At 41.7% G+C, this 15,471-nt stretch overlaps 1 protein-coding gene across 1 annotated transcript; it reads right to left on the bottom strand.

The window, feature by feature from the left end:
• Positions 1–1,204: 1,204 nt before the first annotated feature.
• Positions 1,205–3,408, bottom strand: LOC145992881 (G-protein coupled receptor dmsr-1-like). The gene has a single exon (XM_083129266.1). It carries the CDS (start codon positions 3,080–3,082, stop codon positions 1,895–1,897), a length of 1,188 nt encoding a protein of 395 aa, XP_082985392.1. The 5' UTR covers positions 3,083–3,408; the 3' UTR covers positions 1,205–1,894.
• Between the last annotated feature and the right edge of the window lie 12,063 nt (positions 3,409–15,471).

The following is a 15,471-nucleotide window of genomic DNA, read 5'->3' as shown; positions in this document are numbered from 1 at the left end:
GACATCTCAAACGGATCACCCGGTATATCGTGTCGGTGATATGACGTCAAGATATTTTAGCGATATATATCGTGTCAGCGATATATCGTCACGATATTTGGCGATATATATCGTGGAGACGATATATCGCCAATATCACGATACGGAAAAAATATCGTATGGTCTGTGACGATATTTTCTTGACGACATATCGCCAAATTTCCGACATCGTCCATCCCTTGTTACTTAGAATGTACAGTCACTGGCAAAAAAATGTGACACTTAGATCCTGAATGCATTGTGTGTGTTGCCTAACTTCAGGGTGATGTCCGAATAGCACATTTACAATGGCAACTTCCGTCTGTTTCACCATACCAAATTGACTTAATGAACCTCATTCTATCCGGGAAAAAACTGTGTGAGCGTACGTGTGTAATAAGAAGAAAAATAAAACCCACATGGCCATCCCGATTGCGCATTGGCAACGTCGTCGCGTAATAATCAATGGGTTCCGGGTTTGATACCCGGTGGGGGCACATATTGGTTTCGATCCAACTTTAAACTTTAGGTCACGTCCCGATTAGCCTATCTGTGAATATAATGAACATAAAGACACGCTCAAACCAAATGAGAATAGTAAAAACATTACTGTATAGTTAAAGATTATTCACTGGCCGAGAGTTAAGAAGGAGGTGGAACAATAAATACTTTAAAAATTAGCTACCTGCGAAAATATTGTATTTGTATTTTCGTTATTTTACGTCGCTTTTCAGCATCTTTTTGTTAATCGCGACGATGAGTAATGAGCGATGATCTGATGACAGAACACTAACAAAGAACATCCATGCCTAGACCGAGATTCGAACCCCATAACTTGTGTGGTGAGGTTGATATTATATTCTCTAACTCATGTGGAAATATAAATCCATTCAGCTTCTCTAAATAAATAGAGTTTTAAGCGCACTTTATGCATTGCAAGTCTAATCGGAACTGGGCCTGCAGCTGGATCTGAAGCACTCTATGCCTCCACTGAGTATCGAACCAGTTACCCCTTGGTTGCAAGGTGACGAAGTTACCATAAGTATATGGTCGAAGACTGAGAGCGAATATTGTGGGGGGGAAGAAAGTGTCTTTATTTCCCCTATATCAGCGGCTATAGTATCGAGAGAAGGTACTTGATATAGTCAAAGATGTGCACTATCACACTTCAATATTTGTCTCTCAAGAGACTGATTTTGAGTGAATATTAGCATGAATGCATTATATCCAACATCCAATATAACAACCCTTAATATTTATGCGGAGAGGAAATGTATTCTGCCAAATCTCAAAATCAGAATTCGTAATAGATACATCCACTTTAATTCAACATATTTTGATCAACATGGCGTACAATGAACACAAAATATATGTGTGTATATTTTACGTATTCGAGCAACCAGGAAACAGTGACAACAACAGAGGGGGTGGGGGTTGTAGAGCTGTTTCCGCCCCTGCAATCACCCTTTAAGCACCTCTCACCAGGGCTCTACTGTGACGTGCATGGGGTGACTGGAGGGTGGAGTGTGCAAAGTATGATATATAAGTATATATGTATATAAACAATGTTTGGTCCCCCAAAAATGTTACATGTATTTTTGTCCCTTGAGGGGACATGTGCGTGGGGTTGGCAACATTGGAGATTGTTTGGAGATGGTAACCCTGCCACATAAATTACTGTATACTTAGATACCTCTCATTGGCTCCTCACTGATCCTCACTTGTTTTCACACTTTCACTAGCCTCAAAACAACTTCCAATGGTTCTCAGCTGTAATGTACCCTCATGGGATTTAAAATGGTAACATTTCTGGGTCGTTGCGTGTATAACAAAAGATTATTTTTTGAATTTTTTAATTGATTTAACCCAACAACTATTAAACATGCGTTACTTGTGTGTTGTGGGTTGATATCGTTATTTCGTGTTGTGGCACAGGCATCCATCTGTTCAGTATCCTAGGCATGAACAGGTGATTAAATGTTTCCCTAAATTGTCTACTCATGGAACAATATAGGATGAAGTTAATGGCACTGTTGATGAGGGCTAACATATCCATGATGTCACCGAAGCGTACGTAGCAGTTGGTGAAAAAGCACTCGCCAAGAACAACACTGAGCAGTCCCAGAATCCCTTGCGGGAATTCTGTTAACAGGAACAACAGCAAGACCGCCAGGAGCATCCTTGTCGTTCTGTCCGTCTGTCGTTCTTTATCGTCGTTCTTGCAGTTACCGGAAGTAGTATTTCTCTTGGTCAAATTCTGCTTCCGTCTCTTGGCTTCCATGAGGGCACTGATCAGCCATTGGCTAAGCGCGGTGAGGCATATACACGGGATTATCTTGATCACAACACTATAGATCCAGAAATTGATCTTCCACAGTAACGGCTGAGAGTGGACCATTTCGCTCCATCCTACGATGTAGAGAGTGGTGTTGTACTCACTTCCGTTTTGGCTATAGCGCGACTGTATCGAGAAGGTGAGGTAAGTCGGTATGCAGATTATAGGAGACACTATATAGGCACTTGCGATAGCGATCACTGTGTTTTCCATAGAGCACCAGCCTCTGTTTCTCTGCGGGTAACCGATGGCTATGCATCTCCACACCGCCAGAGTCACCGTCAACCATATGGATATGGTGTGAAACACCTGTCCGAAGTTAGAATGAAACAGGACGAAGATTGCCCACGCGTATGTATACTTCTCCGTGTCGGGTCGGTTGTGGAACAGGTACAGATGGCACGTGAAGGGAACGTACTCGACCATGACAAGGAGGTCCGCCACTGCGAGGGCCGTCAGGATGGCGTTCGTAGGCGAGATCATCTGCTTACGGGTGAGCACCACGATATTCAGAACGTTCGCGATGGATCCAAAGATGCACACCAACAAGCTGAGGTACCCGTGGACTTCCCTGTACCGCTGCTGGAACTGGGAGAAGCTGGAACCGCAGTATATCTCTTCGCATCCCGAGGAAAGACTTTTGTTCGTAGATAGACTAGGGATGTCGCTACTGTTCTCGAGACTTCCGATCGTGTAGTTGGCCGCTACGATGGACGTATCTTCCATCATGGCAGAAACGGAAATGTGCGGAAAAATAAAAGGAACAAAAGGAGCAACACTGGGAACAACACCTCACTCCACGGAAGACTTCGGAAACTTTTTTTCTCTTAGTGGTCACGTCTACATTTTCGACAAACCGAAATATCACCTCGGTGCCTCATCCGAACCAGCGGACGACGTGGTTGTGCATGTGTACGATCATGTGTCCATGTCCTCGGGTTTCCGGGGGCGCTTCAACGGTGCCACCTGTTTGATGTCGACGATCGACGCCCCATCGCAAACTCGCTCGTCTCGCACCGATTTCGACCGACTCTCGTTCGTGTAATCCACGAGACTGCACCGCTCAAGAAGTTTCTCCCAACATTTAACGCGGCTGGACCCCGCCTGCGCGGCAGATCCCAACCACTCCCTCGTTCTCCAGGCATGCGCCGCATCGACCGCCCTTCTCCTCAACGGAAACTTTTTTTTCTCTCTGAAGCACACAGGTCCCTTTCACGCACAAACTTCTATCACCACCTTATCTGCTCTTGCGTTTACGGAATTCCTTCTGTAATCGCCAGATGTATCCCGAGTGAGTTTATTCTTTTTTCTCCCGATATTAAAGAACGATAAATTCTGGTGTGCGTTACACGATCTGAGAAGGTTGTCAAGGGAACCGACGTAACGTGTGACATTGCGTGTGCAACCTTGCAACATACGCGGATCAGGCGTTCCGTATAAACTTGAAAGCCTCATGCACGCTTGTAAGACCTCCCCGATGGCGTAATCAAGGGTTCCGGGTTCGATACAAGGATGGACGTGTAAATTGTCATACTTTCATTTGTCTGGTTTCTATTCTCTCTCTCTCTCTCTCTCTCTCTCTCTCTTCTAAAAATTGAAACAGTTTAAAATTTCATCCAAACCACCAAATATCGAGCCCGTTACCCCTTGACTACAAGGTGGTAATCAAAGACCAATGACGTATTTTAACGAGATGAAAGCTCCAAGCATAAGTTGAGTGTAAACATTCCTTCATGTCCCAGGAATAAAACAACCAATCAGACAGCGCCAGCCACCAAATGGACGGAAAAATCTTTTCTGGCATTGTTCTTAGGTCTGCTCGCATCAGAATATGACGTACAGAAATAATGGCGCTTTCATTTTTGCCTCAAATTTTCTTTTCTTGTCAGAGGGCAATTTTCCTGACTCTCTACCTATCATAACCTGTCCCCAATGCCAGTTCCGTTTAAAAAGAAAAATAGCGAAGTTCCACCCTTAGTAAATTCAGTTCGGGATAACTTCTCCCAGGTAACATTATTTTATCTGTCTTCCACAGAACTTCAAGTTATTGGATACAGCTAGTTTATTGGTAACTAATGTTATGATGTTTCGGGAATAAGTCAAGGTGAGCAGGTTGTACCCGCACCATTGCCAACCTTGGCACGACAATGGTCTCATATTAGTAACTGCAAAAATTCAAATGTTGCTGAAAAACAGCATTTAAGTACATGTTAATTGAATTTTTACTGTCAGTTTGAATGAGGGCACTTCATTTCGTCCTGCGTAAATTAAACTGAATAACTTCTCAAAATTGCAACCTATAGGAAAACAGTACCTAACATTAAAAAAGGTGTAATTGAACTAATCGATTCTAATTTCTAGAAGAAATCGAAACCTCTGCAGTCCATCTAAAAGATGGCTCACACATATTACTCGAGGCGAAATGGAGAGTTTCCCAATGGCGTAACGGTCGTGAATGAATTTGGATCCAAATGCTAATAAATAACAATATAGATTATCCTCATTAGCAATTCGTTAGAACTCATTAGTGACTTCCCGATGGCTTAGTGGTCACGTCGTTAAGTTTCAAATGCAGCACAAGTAGTACTTCATATTCCAGCAAGTTTCGCTCCATTTTTTTGAATGTCCAGGTTGAACTCTAATTTGATTGGACTATTTTGTGAGTGTCACTTTATCAGTTGCATTATGTAATTACTTATCTTCATCGTCGCGATTAACAAAACGACTTAAAAATACAAACTGATAAGAAAATGCATTCTCTATTAGTCTTTCATCTCTCTCTCTCTCTCTCTCTCTCTCTCTCTCTCTCTCTCTCTCTCTCTCTCTCTTCTTTCGTTCCATTCTCCCGTCTCTCCCTCTTTCTGTCTTTTAGCCTGCAGCATCGGCAGTATTTTCACAACTATGGAAGCAACAAACGATGCCAACCCCTTGCCTTTGTTTTTTTTCCGCAACGTAAACAGGGCCAGGCTGAAAGGCGGTGTCGTGTATCAAGATGCCCCGACCAACTAACGAGCCGCGTAATTCGCCTCTCCTTGTCCTTGGGGGAGATGAGTGTGTTTCAGTGTTCTCTGGTCGCCCACCACGTCTCTTGCAACGAAAAAAAAGGGGAGCGTCGCAATTAGGGGTTGAGGGAGGGGGAGGATGCGTCCACTTCAAGAGATCACTTAGCAGGGGCGCCGGGCTGATGTGGTTGTTCTCTCCTCTCTCGGATGCTGGGGTAGGATTGATTTTGTAAAGTTTATGCGAGGCTTGAAATTAACTGTGAAGTTAAACTGCTTTTGTTACCTGATTTTTCTGTTTAACTTTAGAGCAATGTGCGAAATTCTGGGGGGACAGGAGGTGATTTACCCCACCAAAATCTTGGTCTCAACTGTCATTCCCTTATTGCGTGTAAGGTCAGGAGGAGCGACTGGAGTACTCCCGAGGACCCGCGTTTCAGGAGGCCCCACGCCAAATAAAAACAATTGTTTGTGTGCGGTTTATTATAGGTTTATAGAATGTTGGTGCTACCAATTAAGCAAGTAATCTGATTTTCTTCAGACTTCATGCCTTGTTTCGACATAAGTACTTAAAAACATCCAAAATTTCTCAAATCATATTCCAAACAATGTACTATATTATCAACCGTGTTCAAATATTTCAATAAAAATAGTATTTACTATTAGTTCAATCATACAGGATGATTCAGAAGTCCCTTAACACGCCCTATGAAATGTAAATGCATTAGGTTGGGTACAAATAGTCATGATAGAAACAGGCATATAGGGGGAACCATATTGGTGTTTTTCAAGCGGACGTCCGCCATATTGGTGGTCGCCATATTGAATGCAACTCATTTTTTAAAAAAAATGGCAAGGGGGTGATGTGGTATATCAAATCAGGCTAGAATTTTACGAGAAATGCAATGGTGAAGGTTTTTTCGACGTATCCTTAACCAGTAAAAAGTTATTAATGAATTCTTGTACCCATTTCCTCGTTTTCGAAAGTGTCAGAAAAAGTATTAAAATGCCTCTAACTGGTCAGTATCGCATCGAGATCATACTGACGTCTAGGGCGAGAGGTTCGCGTGCCATTGCAAATACATCCACGAAGAGTTGAGCATTACAAATGCTTGTCTCGAACAATTACAGCGTGACGCTTCCATTGGAATGAAAATCATTCACGGCGACGAAGCTAATGTGGATGTTCAAATGTGAAGTAAAATAAACCAAATTAAAAAGTTATCCCGATATCTTCAAATTTCCCTGCAATTTTGATATTTTAAATAAAATTTGCTGTTTCTAAACTTTTCTTAACTAGTGTGTGAATTAGTTACCATCAAACATTCCACGACGCCAAGGGTCCCGGTTTCGAATCCCGGTCGGGCTTGGTTGTTTGTGAATGTCCATTCATCAATTTCATCATTTCATCACTCATCCCCATCTTCGCAAATTAGCCAAGACGCACATAACGCGAAGTAAAATAAACTAAATCAAATCAAAAAAATCAAACATTCCAGGCGGCAGCACAAATGCAAGAGTGTGTGTGAGCCCAGCTCATTATGAAATTCCAACATATGTACTGTGTTCAGAAAACTACTTACATTGCAAAATAAGAGGGTCCCCGAAATACGATACTCTATTAGGTTCCTGCTCTTAAAACCTCTCAAACCATGGTGTGATGGTGTGGGTGTATGTGTGTGTGAGAGAGAGATGATGTGTGTGTTTGTGTGTTGTAGGTGGGGGCATTGATAAAGGTTATAAAGACAGTCATTTCCACATTGGGTGTAGAGCAGTGACTGCTATTAGGGTAGGGCGCACTATAGTAATCCTTATCCATGGGCGTCGCCAGAAATTTTTGCAGGGGAGGTCGGGCAAATAATAAAAGTTGAATAGCAGAAAAAATAACTCAGTATTATTATCACGGCTATAAATGTTATTATACAATAATAAATATTATAAACTAAAAAACAAATTTTACTCAAATTAATATTAATAACTATTATTATTATTATTATTATATAAATGTGTAGACTCCATCCACCCAACGACTGAATACCAACACAAGTATCTGAAATGCATTTTGATATTAGGGGTGTAAGGGGTGCTCCTTCCACGTAGTGCACCCAATAGTCAATTTCACTTCCACGTAGTACACACTGGACTGCAGCCTAACGAGGCTCTGGCGACTGGCCCCATGGCCAGTATAATTCTGTGTCGTCCTGTGTTTTGTCCTTATTTGTGCTGAGCGCCCTTTTTAGCCTCAGCTTTTAACCAAGGTAAGGAACTTTTAGTTTTCAGACACGCTTTTATTTTTGTTATGATAAGGGGCTGAACCCCGTATAGTGTGACAGGTGCAAAATAGCCTCAGTGCTGACGCACCCAAAAAATTTAATTCAAATTCCACATTCCAAAAAAAAAATGATATTAACATTTGCACGTCTCGTTCGAGAAAAGGCTTTAAATGTTATGGGGAATTTTCTTTCATAAAGTTTGTTTTGTGACCTCTCACCTACAACTATATATATTAGAATTTTGAAAACTGTGAACCATTTGTTGTTTGGATGAAATGGTATTACCTTGTTCCTCTATTTTTTCACTCAGTGTTTTCCATCCAATGCATTTTTCCTTTGATTATTCTGTTCGAATACTAACTACATGAACTTTGTTTCTGTTCTTAACAATTAGAGTAACAAACTTTAGGTTTTCTTGTATCTTTGAATGACAATGTCATTTTCCAAGGGGGCCACAGACCCGTTCACCCCCCCTCCCGACGCCCATTTCCTTATCTACAAATGGAAGTAAACTGTTCTTGCCCCCCCTCCCCCTAGTTTTGAAACCCAATCGGCGCCACGGGTGTCAGGTAATCCAAAACTTGCCCAGGGCATGAATTTTATTTGAGAACAGCTTCTCGGGGGAAAAAGGAAAGTGGACAGTACAATCACAGACAATCCATGAATTGAGGAAATTATTAACATCCCTATACATTCTTCACTTAACACGTTCAGAAAATATGTCAATACTCTTAAGAAACACACAGACAACTTTTCAAATCTATAACAACGAAAAAGGATAGGATCAGCTTTATACTTTCAAACTTATTTCACTTCATTTCCTTGGGTCGGCTTACATTTGCTGAATAGGAAAAAAAAAAAGATATCAAAGGATCACATTCCATGAAAATAAGTAGATTACCAGTGAACCGTTTGAACAGGATGACGGGTAAACATTGGCCTGACAAGCATCTTAGTTCCTCCTGGAAATCTCATCATCGTTGCAGAAACAAACTTAATTATCAAATTACGTCCAATTAATGCGATGAAAGAATTTGAATTAGTTGCAAACAGAGGCTTACAAAGGGAGAGTTGGCCGAGTTCATTGTTATTGTTTTAAGAACTTTCCCGCATGAAAGTGATTTTGTTTTTAATTTTATACCGTTGGAACATTTTTTTTCCACCGGTTCAAGCAGCTCAGTGTCGTATAAGGTGGGTACCTGGAGAAAACTCTGGGTTGTAAAGACGACCAGGGCCATGGTGCTGATAACATCACCCCCACCTTAGTCCGTGATCAAGAAAGTGTGGGGACCTAACCACTGGCGTACGCAGAGGGGAGGCTGATGAGGATACAGCCCCCTGCGAAATTTTGATAAAATCAACATTTTGAAATAAAATAATTGTAGAACTCGAAACAAAATCAGTGTTAATTACAAATGGCCTTCAAATGATTACGATTAACATTTATTAGAGTGAAAAGTCCTACAAAACCAGCAATGCTATCCACCTTTACAATTTCAGCCCCTCCCGAAAAAAAAATCTTGGGGCCGCCAGTGGCCTAACTCCACACCCCTATGTATACGTATGTAAAGTAAGCGTTGGGTTGCTTATTTACAGAACCCCCTCCCTCTCATCTGCAGTGGCGGCGATTAGGGGGGGGCGAGGGTGGGCAGTTGCCGCCCCTTACTTTTTGCCACTTTTGCCCCAGCACTATGCTAAACCTTATCTACCAGGGTAAAATTAAACTGTCCGACCCCTCCCCAGTTTTGACACTTTGTCCCCCCCCCGCAGTTTTGGAACCTATTCGCCGCCACTGTCCATCTGTAATCATTTTTAAACGAGTTAGAGCTGTGTTTACTGCTTAACCGCGACATGTGCCAATGTGGCGACGATTGAGTTCCAAAAACTGGAGGGGCAAGGTGCCCAAATTAGGGGGCAAGGACAGTTTACTTTCTCTTGGTAGATAAGGTTTAGCATAGTCCGGGGGCAAAAGTGGCAAGGAGTGGGGGGCAACTGTCTCCCCTCGTCCCCTAATCGCCGCCAATGTTGCCATGGATACTAACCAGTACATTGGCTTTTCCTTGATTTTACTCCGTTTTTCTGCCATTTGGCCAATCGCGGAGTGAGGATGATGTCGTGAAATGAAGATCCCTGCTGTACGGTGTTGTTCCTTTCAGGCTTAACCCTGTTCGCAATTGTTCCTTTAGCGCTTAATCCGTTACGCTGATGTTCCATTCACGTTTAACCCTGTTCGCAATTGTTCCTTTAGCGCTTAACCCTGTACGCTGATGTTCCTTTCACGTTTAACCCTGTTCGCAATTGTTCCTTTAGCGCTTAACCCTGTACGCTGATGTTCCTTCCAGGCTTAACCCTGTTCGCAATTGTTCCTTTAGCGCTTAACCCTGTACGCTGATGTTCCTTTCAGGCTTAACCCTGTTCGCAATTGTTCCTTTAGCGCTTAACCCTGTACGCTGCTGTTCCTTTCAGGCTTAACCCTCTTCGCAATTGTTCCTTTAGCGCTTAACCCTGTACGCTGCTGTTCCTTTCAGGCTTAAACCTTTTCGCAATTGTTCCTTTAGCGCTTAACCCTGTACGCTGCTGTTCCTTTCAGGCTTAACCCTGTTCGCAATTGTTCCTTTAGCGCTTAACCCTGTACGCTGCTGTTCCTTTCAGGCTTAACCCTGTTCGCAATTGTTCCATTAGCGCTTAACCCTGTACGCTGCTGTTCCTTTCAGGCTTAACCCTGTTCGCAATTGTTCCCTTAGCGCTTAATCCGATACGCTGATGTTCCTTTCACGTTTAACCCTGTTCGCAATTGTTCCTTTAGCGCTTAACCCTGTACGCTGATGTTCCTTTCACGTTTAACCCTGTTCGCAATTGTTCCTTTAGCGCTTAACCCGATACGCTGATGTTCCTTTCACGTTTAACCCTGTTCGCAATTGTTCCTTTAGCGCTTAACCCTGTACGCTGATGTTCCTTTCACGTTTAACCCTGTTCGCAATTGTTCCTTTCATGTTTAATCCTGTTGGTAGTTATCCCTCTTCTCTCTCTTAATCCCGATGTACTCTTCAATGTTTTGCCTCACCCAAGTTGATGGGGAGAATGGCTTGCGTCTCTAACGAAATTTTTCTAAACAAACTCTCTTAGCTCGTTTCCGAGCGACAAGAATCAATGTCCCTGAAGGAGCAATATGTTGCACGACACACGACCCGTTTGGCGGTAGATTTAGAGTGGTGTCGGTCCCCTGTGATGTTAAAGAAGAAGAGGTACTGCAGGGATGTTCTTGTTAACTAAACGTCTCCTTCTGACATCGTTCTCACGCCGAGAGTGGAAAGGCGGGGTCCTCTACAAACATCTGTCGCTTAAAGGGGATGTTGTAAGGAGCGAACAGGTTTATTGCTCATTCAAGCAGTGTTGCCACGTGAAGGGAAATTTCCCATTTTAGAGGGAAATTTGGATCTAATTTTAACACAGAATGTACAATAGAAATTCAATGAAAATGACAGAATTTCGTGGATAAGTGAAGACATTTTACTCAATATTTGTTCAGATTATACAGGGTGGCTAAAAAAAGACGGGAAATTTTGAAAGGGGGTTTAGAGAAGAAAATAAATAGTTGCAAGAGATTTAATCATGGGAATGAATAGTGCAGAGGATGCCATTACATAATTACACACCGTTTAAAAGATGGGTGGGTGGGTTTATGTCTTGAAAACGATGTGCAGAAGATGACCATTTTTCCTCAAACACATTCTGTTAATTGCGGCGATGAGGGCAAATGATGAACTTATGTAATGAGGATGGCACGAACACAACTGTACATTCATGTCTGGCCAGTGTTCGAACCTGGGACGTCTGTTCCGGTAGCAAGAAGACTGGTTATAAGCACGGCCAACGAAAGTAAAACTGCTACTACTATCACAACTACTTATTACTATTAGTATCACTTGTAATGTTAGTACTATGTCTTTAGTTGAAGGGAAAATTGAGCGATAAAGGGAATTTCATGCCTTGCAAAGGGAAATTGTGCTCTTTAATTGTGGCAACACTGCGCTTCAGTCGGGCCAAATGTCTTCTTTCCACGTGCACGGGAACGATGTGACGGGTGATTCTACAAATAGAAGCGACTATGGCATCCAGGAAGGGGGGCTGGTGCTAAATAACACATGGAATGTGCTTTATATGGGGAGGCTCTTACCGTCCGTGGAAACTTACTTCTTAAAAGTAGCAGAGTTGCAGTTACTTGGCTTCAAAAGTAACGCGGTTGCAGTTAGAGCTGCGGTGGCCTAGTGTGCTGCCACGAGAGAGATCTGGGTTCAATTCCTGGTAATGACGTCACCCGGAAATTTTGTAGAGGCGGGAGTTCAGATCATTGAAGGAACTTGAATAGTAGAAATAATTTTAAAAAATGTTACAAAAATATAAAATAATAACTATTGTAAATTAATAAAAATAAACCTATTTAATTCTGAATTAAGGTAAATATAAAGTTTCCAGTGCACTTTGCATCATGCCATGAATCATATGTATTATATCGATCTCGTCCATGTTAGAGATGAGGTGAGCTACGGCCGTCTTTACACCCCCCCCCCCCCCACCGGGATGCCTCCAGCTACTCGTTTAGTTGAGGCTGGGTGAGCTCCAGAGTCGCTTTATGCAGGGACAAAGCCGGAAAAATTCCGACCTTAGATCGCCCACCCTGGTCTCCTACGTGGCAGTCACGCGCCCTACCGACTAGACCAAATACATTATTATTATTATTATTACTATTATTATTAAACGTACTGTACATCTGTACTAACTTGCGCAACAGAAGAATGAAATAATGGGGAAGGTGGGGGACTTTGCAACACTTTTCAGTTTGTTTTTTTTTTATTCAAAAACTGTTACAGTTGGAACGTTTACAAATATGCTATGAAATGGTACATCTTTTGGCTACTTAAGAAACAAATATGAAATTTTAATTTTGAACCTCAAGTGAGAAAAGTCTGTTAATTTAAAACAGGTCCGAGTGTTGCTATGTGCCCCATGCATGGGGTAAGTTGCAACAGTGTTTTGGGTACGTTGCAACAGGGATTATGCGTTGTCTGAATGACATTATTTGCAATCAATGCACACATAATAAGGATTTCTCTCCGCGCACAGCCAATGGGACCACATTTTGCATTGTTTGCACTGCACCCAGTCTTCTTCTTCTTTGTAGGATTCTCCACACACTAAACAGTGATATTCTTTGCAAGAACTGTGGAATAATGTTTCTTGCACATAATTTTCTTCTTGCCCTTTTCCTTTGCACTACTCTTTCTTGCATCTTCCAAAGCCTTTTTTTCAGGTGTGTCTGTTAGAATGGCACTTCGTTTACGTTTACGATTCGTCGTTTTCCTGGGTTCAGCCTTTGGGTATGGACGAACATTTTCAGGAGAGAAGGAAACTTTAGGTCTACTCACTACTGAAGACATTTGTGTGCCACTTGGACCCGGCATTTCAATTTGCGAAAGCAAATGTTCATTTTGAACATCACCTGAAGATGATTTAGTTGGCAGTGCATCGCACCTGACAGTTTGGACTATGTCATCACCATCAGATACGGGAGGCCTACTATCTACCTGTCGTGCTGGATTTGGTCGATCTGAAACGAAACACGACGCAAAGTCGCTTTCTTGGAATACCTCAGAATTGAAGGAAAATATTCCTGTTTGAACAAAACCTGATGTTATGTTGGTAGGGGTAACTGTATTCAAAAATGCTGTTTTAACTATCTGTCGTATGTCGTGGATTGTAAGAGTTTTTCCTGGATGAATCTTATGCCAAGAATCAATTGCTCGGCCACACACTTTCTTAAATGGACCAAAAACACTGACATCTAACGGTTGTAGTCGATGCGGATATAGTGTGGAGGAAATGACAAAAGGGTAAAATTATTATTTTTGCATTCATCTAAAGCTTCACAGCTGAGATGGGAAGAGTGATTATCGATGAAAAGAAGCACAGGGGAGTTTTCGTTAGGATTCACCTGAGAAATGAAGTGTCGAATGAATTGGACAAACGTTTCCTCAATCATCCAACCTGAACCAGTAGCTGCTCCAATGCAGTCTGTTGGGCCATCTCGAATGAAATGGTCCCGAAAGTTCTTACGTGGAAATATTAGCATTGGAGGTAAAAAAGTCCCTTGAGCACTAACTGCCACTGCAACTGTCACAAGTTCACCTCTTTCTGCACTGCTCACTATGCCAATCTGTTTTGTTCCTTTTCGAGCTACAACCTTATTTGGTTTCATGACAGTTGTGACACCAGTTTCATCCATGTTCCAAATTCTTGAGGATGAATAATTGTTTCTGGACAGAACTTCGGAAACTTTGTCAAAAAACATGTGCACATTTTCTTTGTTGAAACTGGACATTCGTGCTAAAGAAGTTGATTCAGGCAAGAGCACCGAAAGATCTTTGTTTCTCTGCAGGAATCCCCTGAACCATTCAATACCAGCCATTCCGTTTACCGACCACGATGAAGGAGCACTTATATCAAACTTAACTGCACAGAGATGAGTCAATTTTCGCACTTCCTGCGGTGTTAATCCAAACATAATCTCACTGGAACGCTGCAAGTACATTTTTAAGATATTCTCTTCTTCCTCTGAAAACACTTTCCACGGTTTCGCATAACCACAACTTATGTTCTGTCCCTCACGAGGACCACTTTCTTGTAATTTCTTCTTTTGTATGTAACTTGAGAGGGTTGAATAATGAATGTTGAACTCTGCAGACACTTGTCTTAAGCTGACATTTTTGTCATCTTCGTGTTCCAGGACTAAATTTGCTGCTCTATCCATCACATGAGGCGGTGTAGTCCCCTTTTGGGTCTTCCTCTTGTAGTTCCTCATCTTGCAGGCTACCTGAAACAATAGAAATAATAATAACAATAATAATACGGCAACAATTATACAGCAATTCGACAACAATAGTTTCGGCGGGAACATAAGAAGGAACAAATTTTTAAAAATAAATCTGCAAGACGAAAGAGACCATATCAGAAAGCATAACAATATCAATGTTTCGTGCTGCTAGTAGAAATTACATGCAAATGATTATAAACAAAAATTCATTCACAATTTACGTATTTATCTAGCACTACTAAGTGGAATGTAGTGTTTTCTTGCCGTACTGACGTGCGTGTAATTTTGTATAAGAATAAATAAGTGAAAATTCAAAATGTGTGTTGGTTACTGAATATAGGACTAAATATATGAGATCACATTTTTCTTTTACTTGAAAAGATTGTAAAATTAGTAAACAATAAACCGTATTTCGATTTATCACATTCGGGACAGTGAACAATTACATTCAATATCTTATTAAAGCGCTGGTCTGTCATGGGGCAGTTTGCAACATTGTGGGGTAAGTTGCAACATCTGTTGCAACTTGCCTCACCGACATGTTTGATTACGAAAGCTATTCTTGCCTCCACAAAAATTGCATAACATAAAAGCAATATCACTTTCCACACCTTCAATAAACATGCTTTCAATTGACCACATGTCGCATGCTGTGGTCATTTATAGGAATTGCGTATTAAAAATTGTAAGAGATTCTTAAAAATTACTCACCGTCCTCAAAATTCTTCTTTCTTCCTCCACTCTGACAACATCTGAAAAACTGGCGTAACGAACGGTTCATCAGAGACACCAACCAACGTGTGTTGGAACGACAGTAAGCGCAACGCAGTAGAGCCATCCTACATAACAGAAAAAGCGGTTGCAACGTGCCTTTGTTGCAAACTGCCCCACTTTCCCCTATATATATAGCATTATCTACTTATACAGGGTGGTGTAAAAGTAGGTTGACAGTCTTTCTTTTGTATTTTACAGGTT

Source organism: Lepisma saccharinum, chromosome 1, assembly GCF_977018435.1.
Source record: "Lepisma saccharinum chromosome 1, izLepSacc3.1, whole genome shotgun sequence".
Lineage (NCBI taxonomy): Eukaryota > Metazoa > Arthropoda > Insecta > Zygentoma > Lepismatidae > Lepisma > Lepisma saccharinum.
This window is presented reverse-complemented; position numbering and strand designations above follow the sequence as displayed.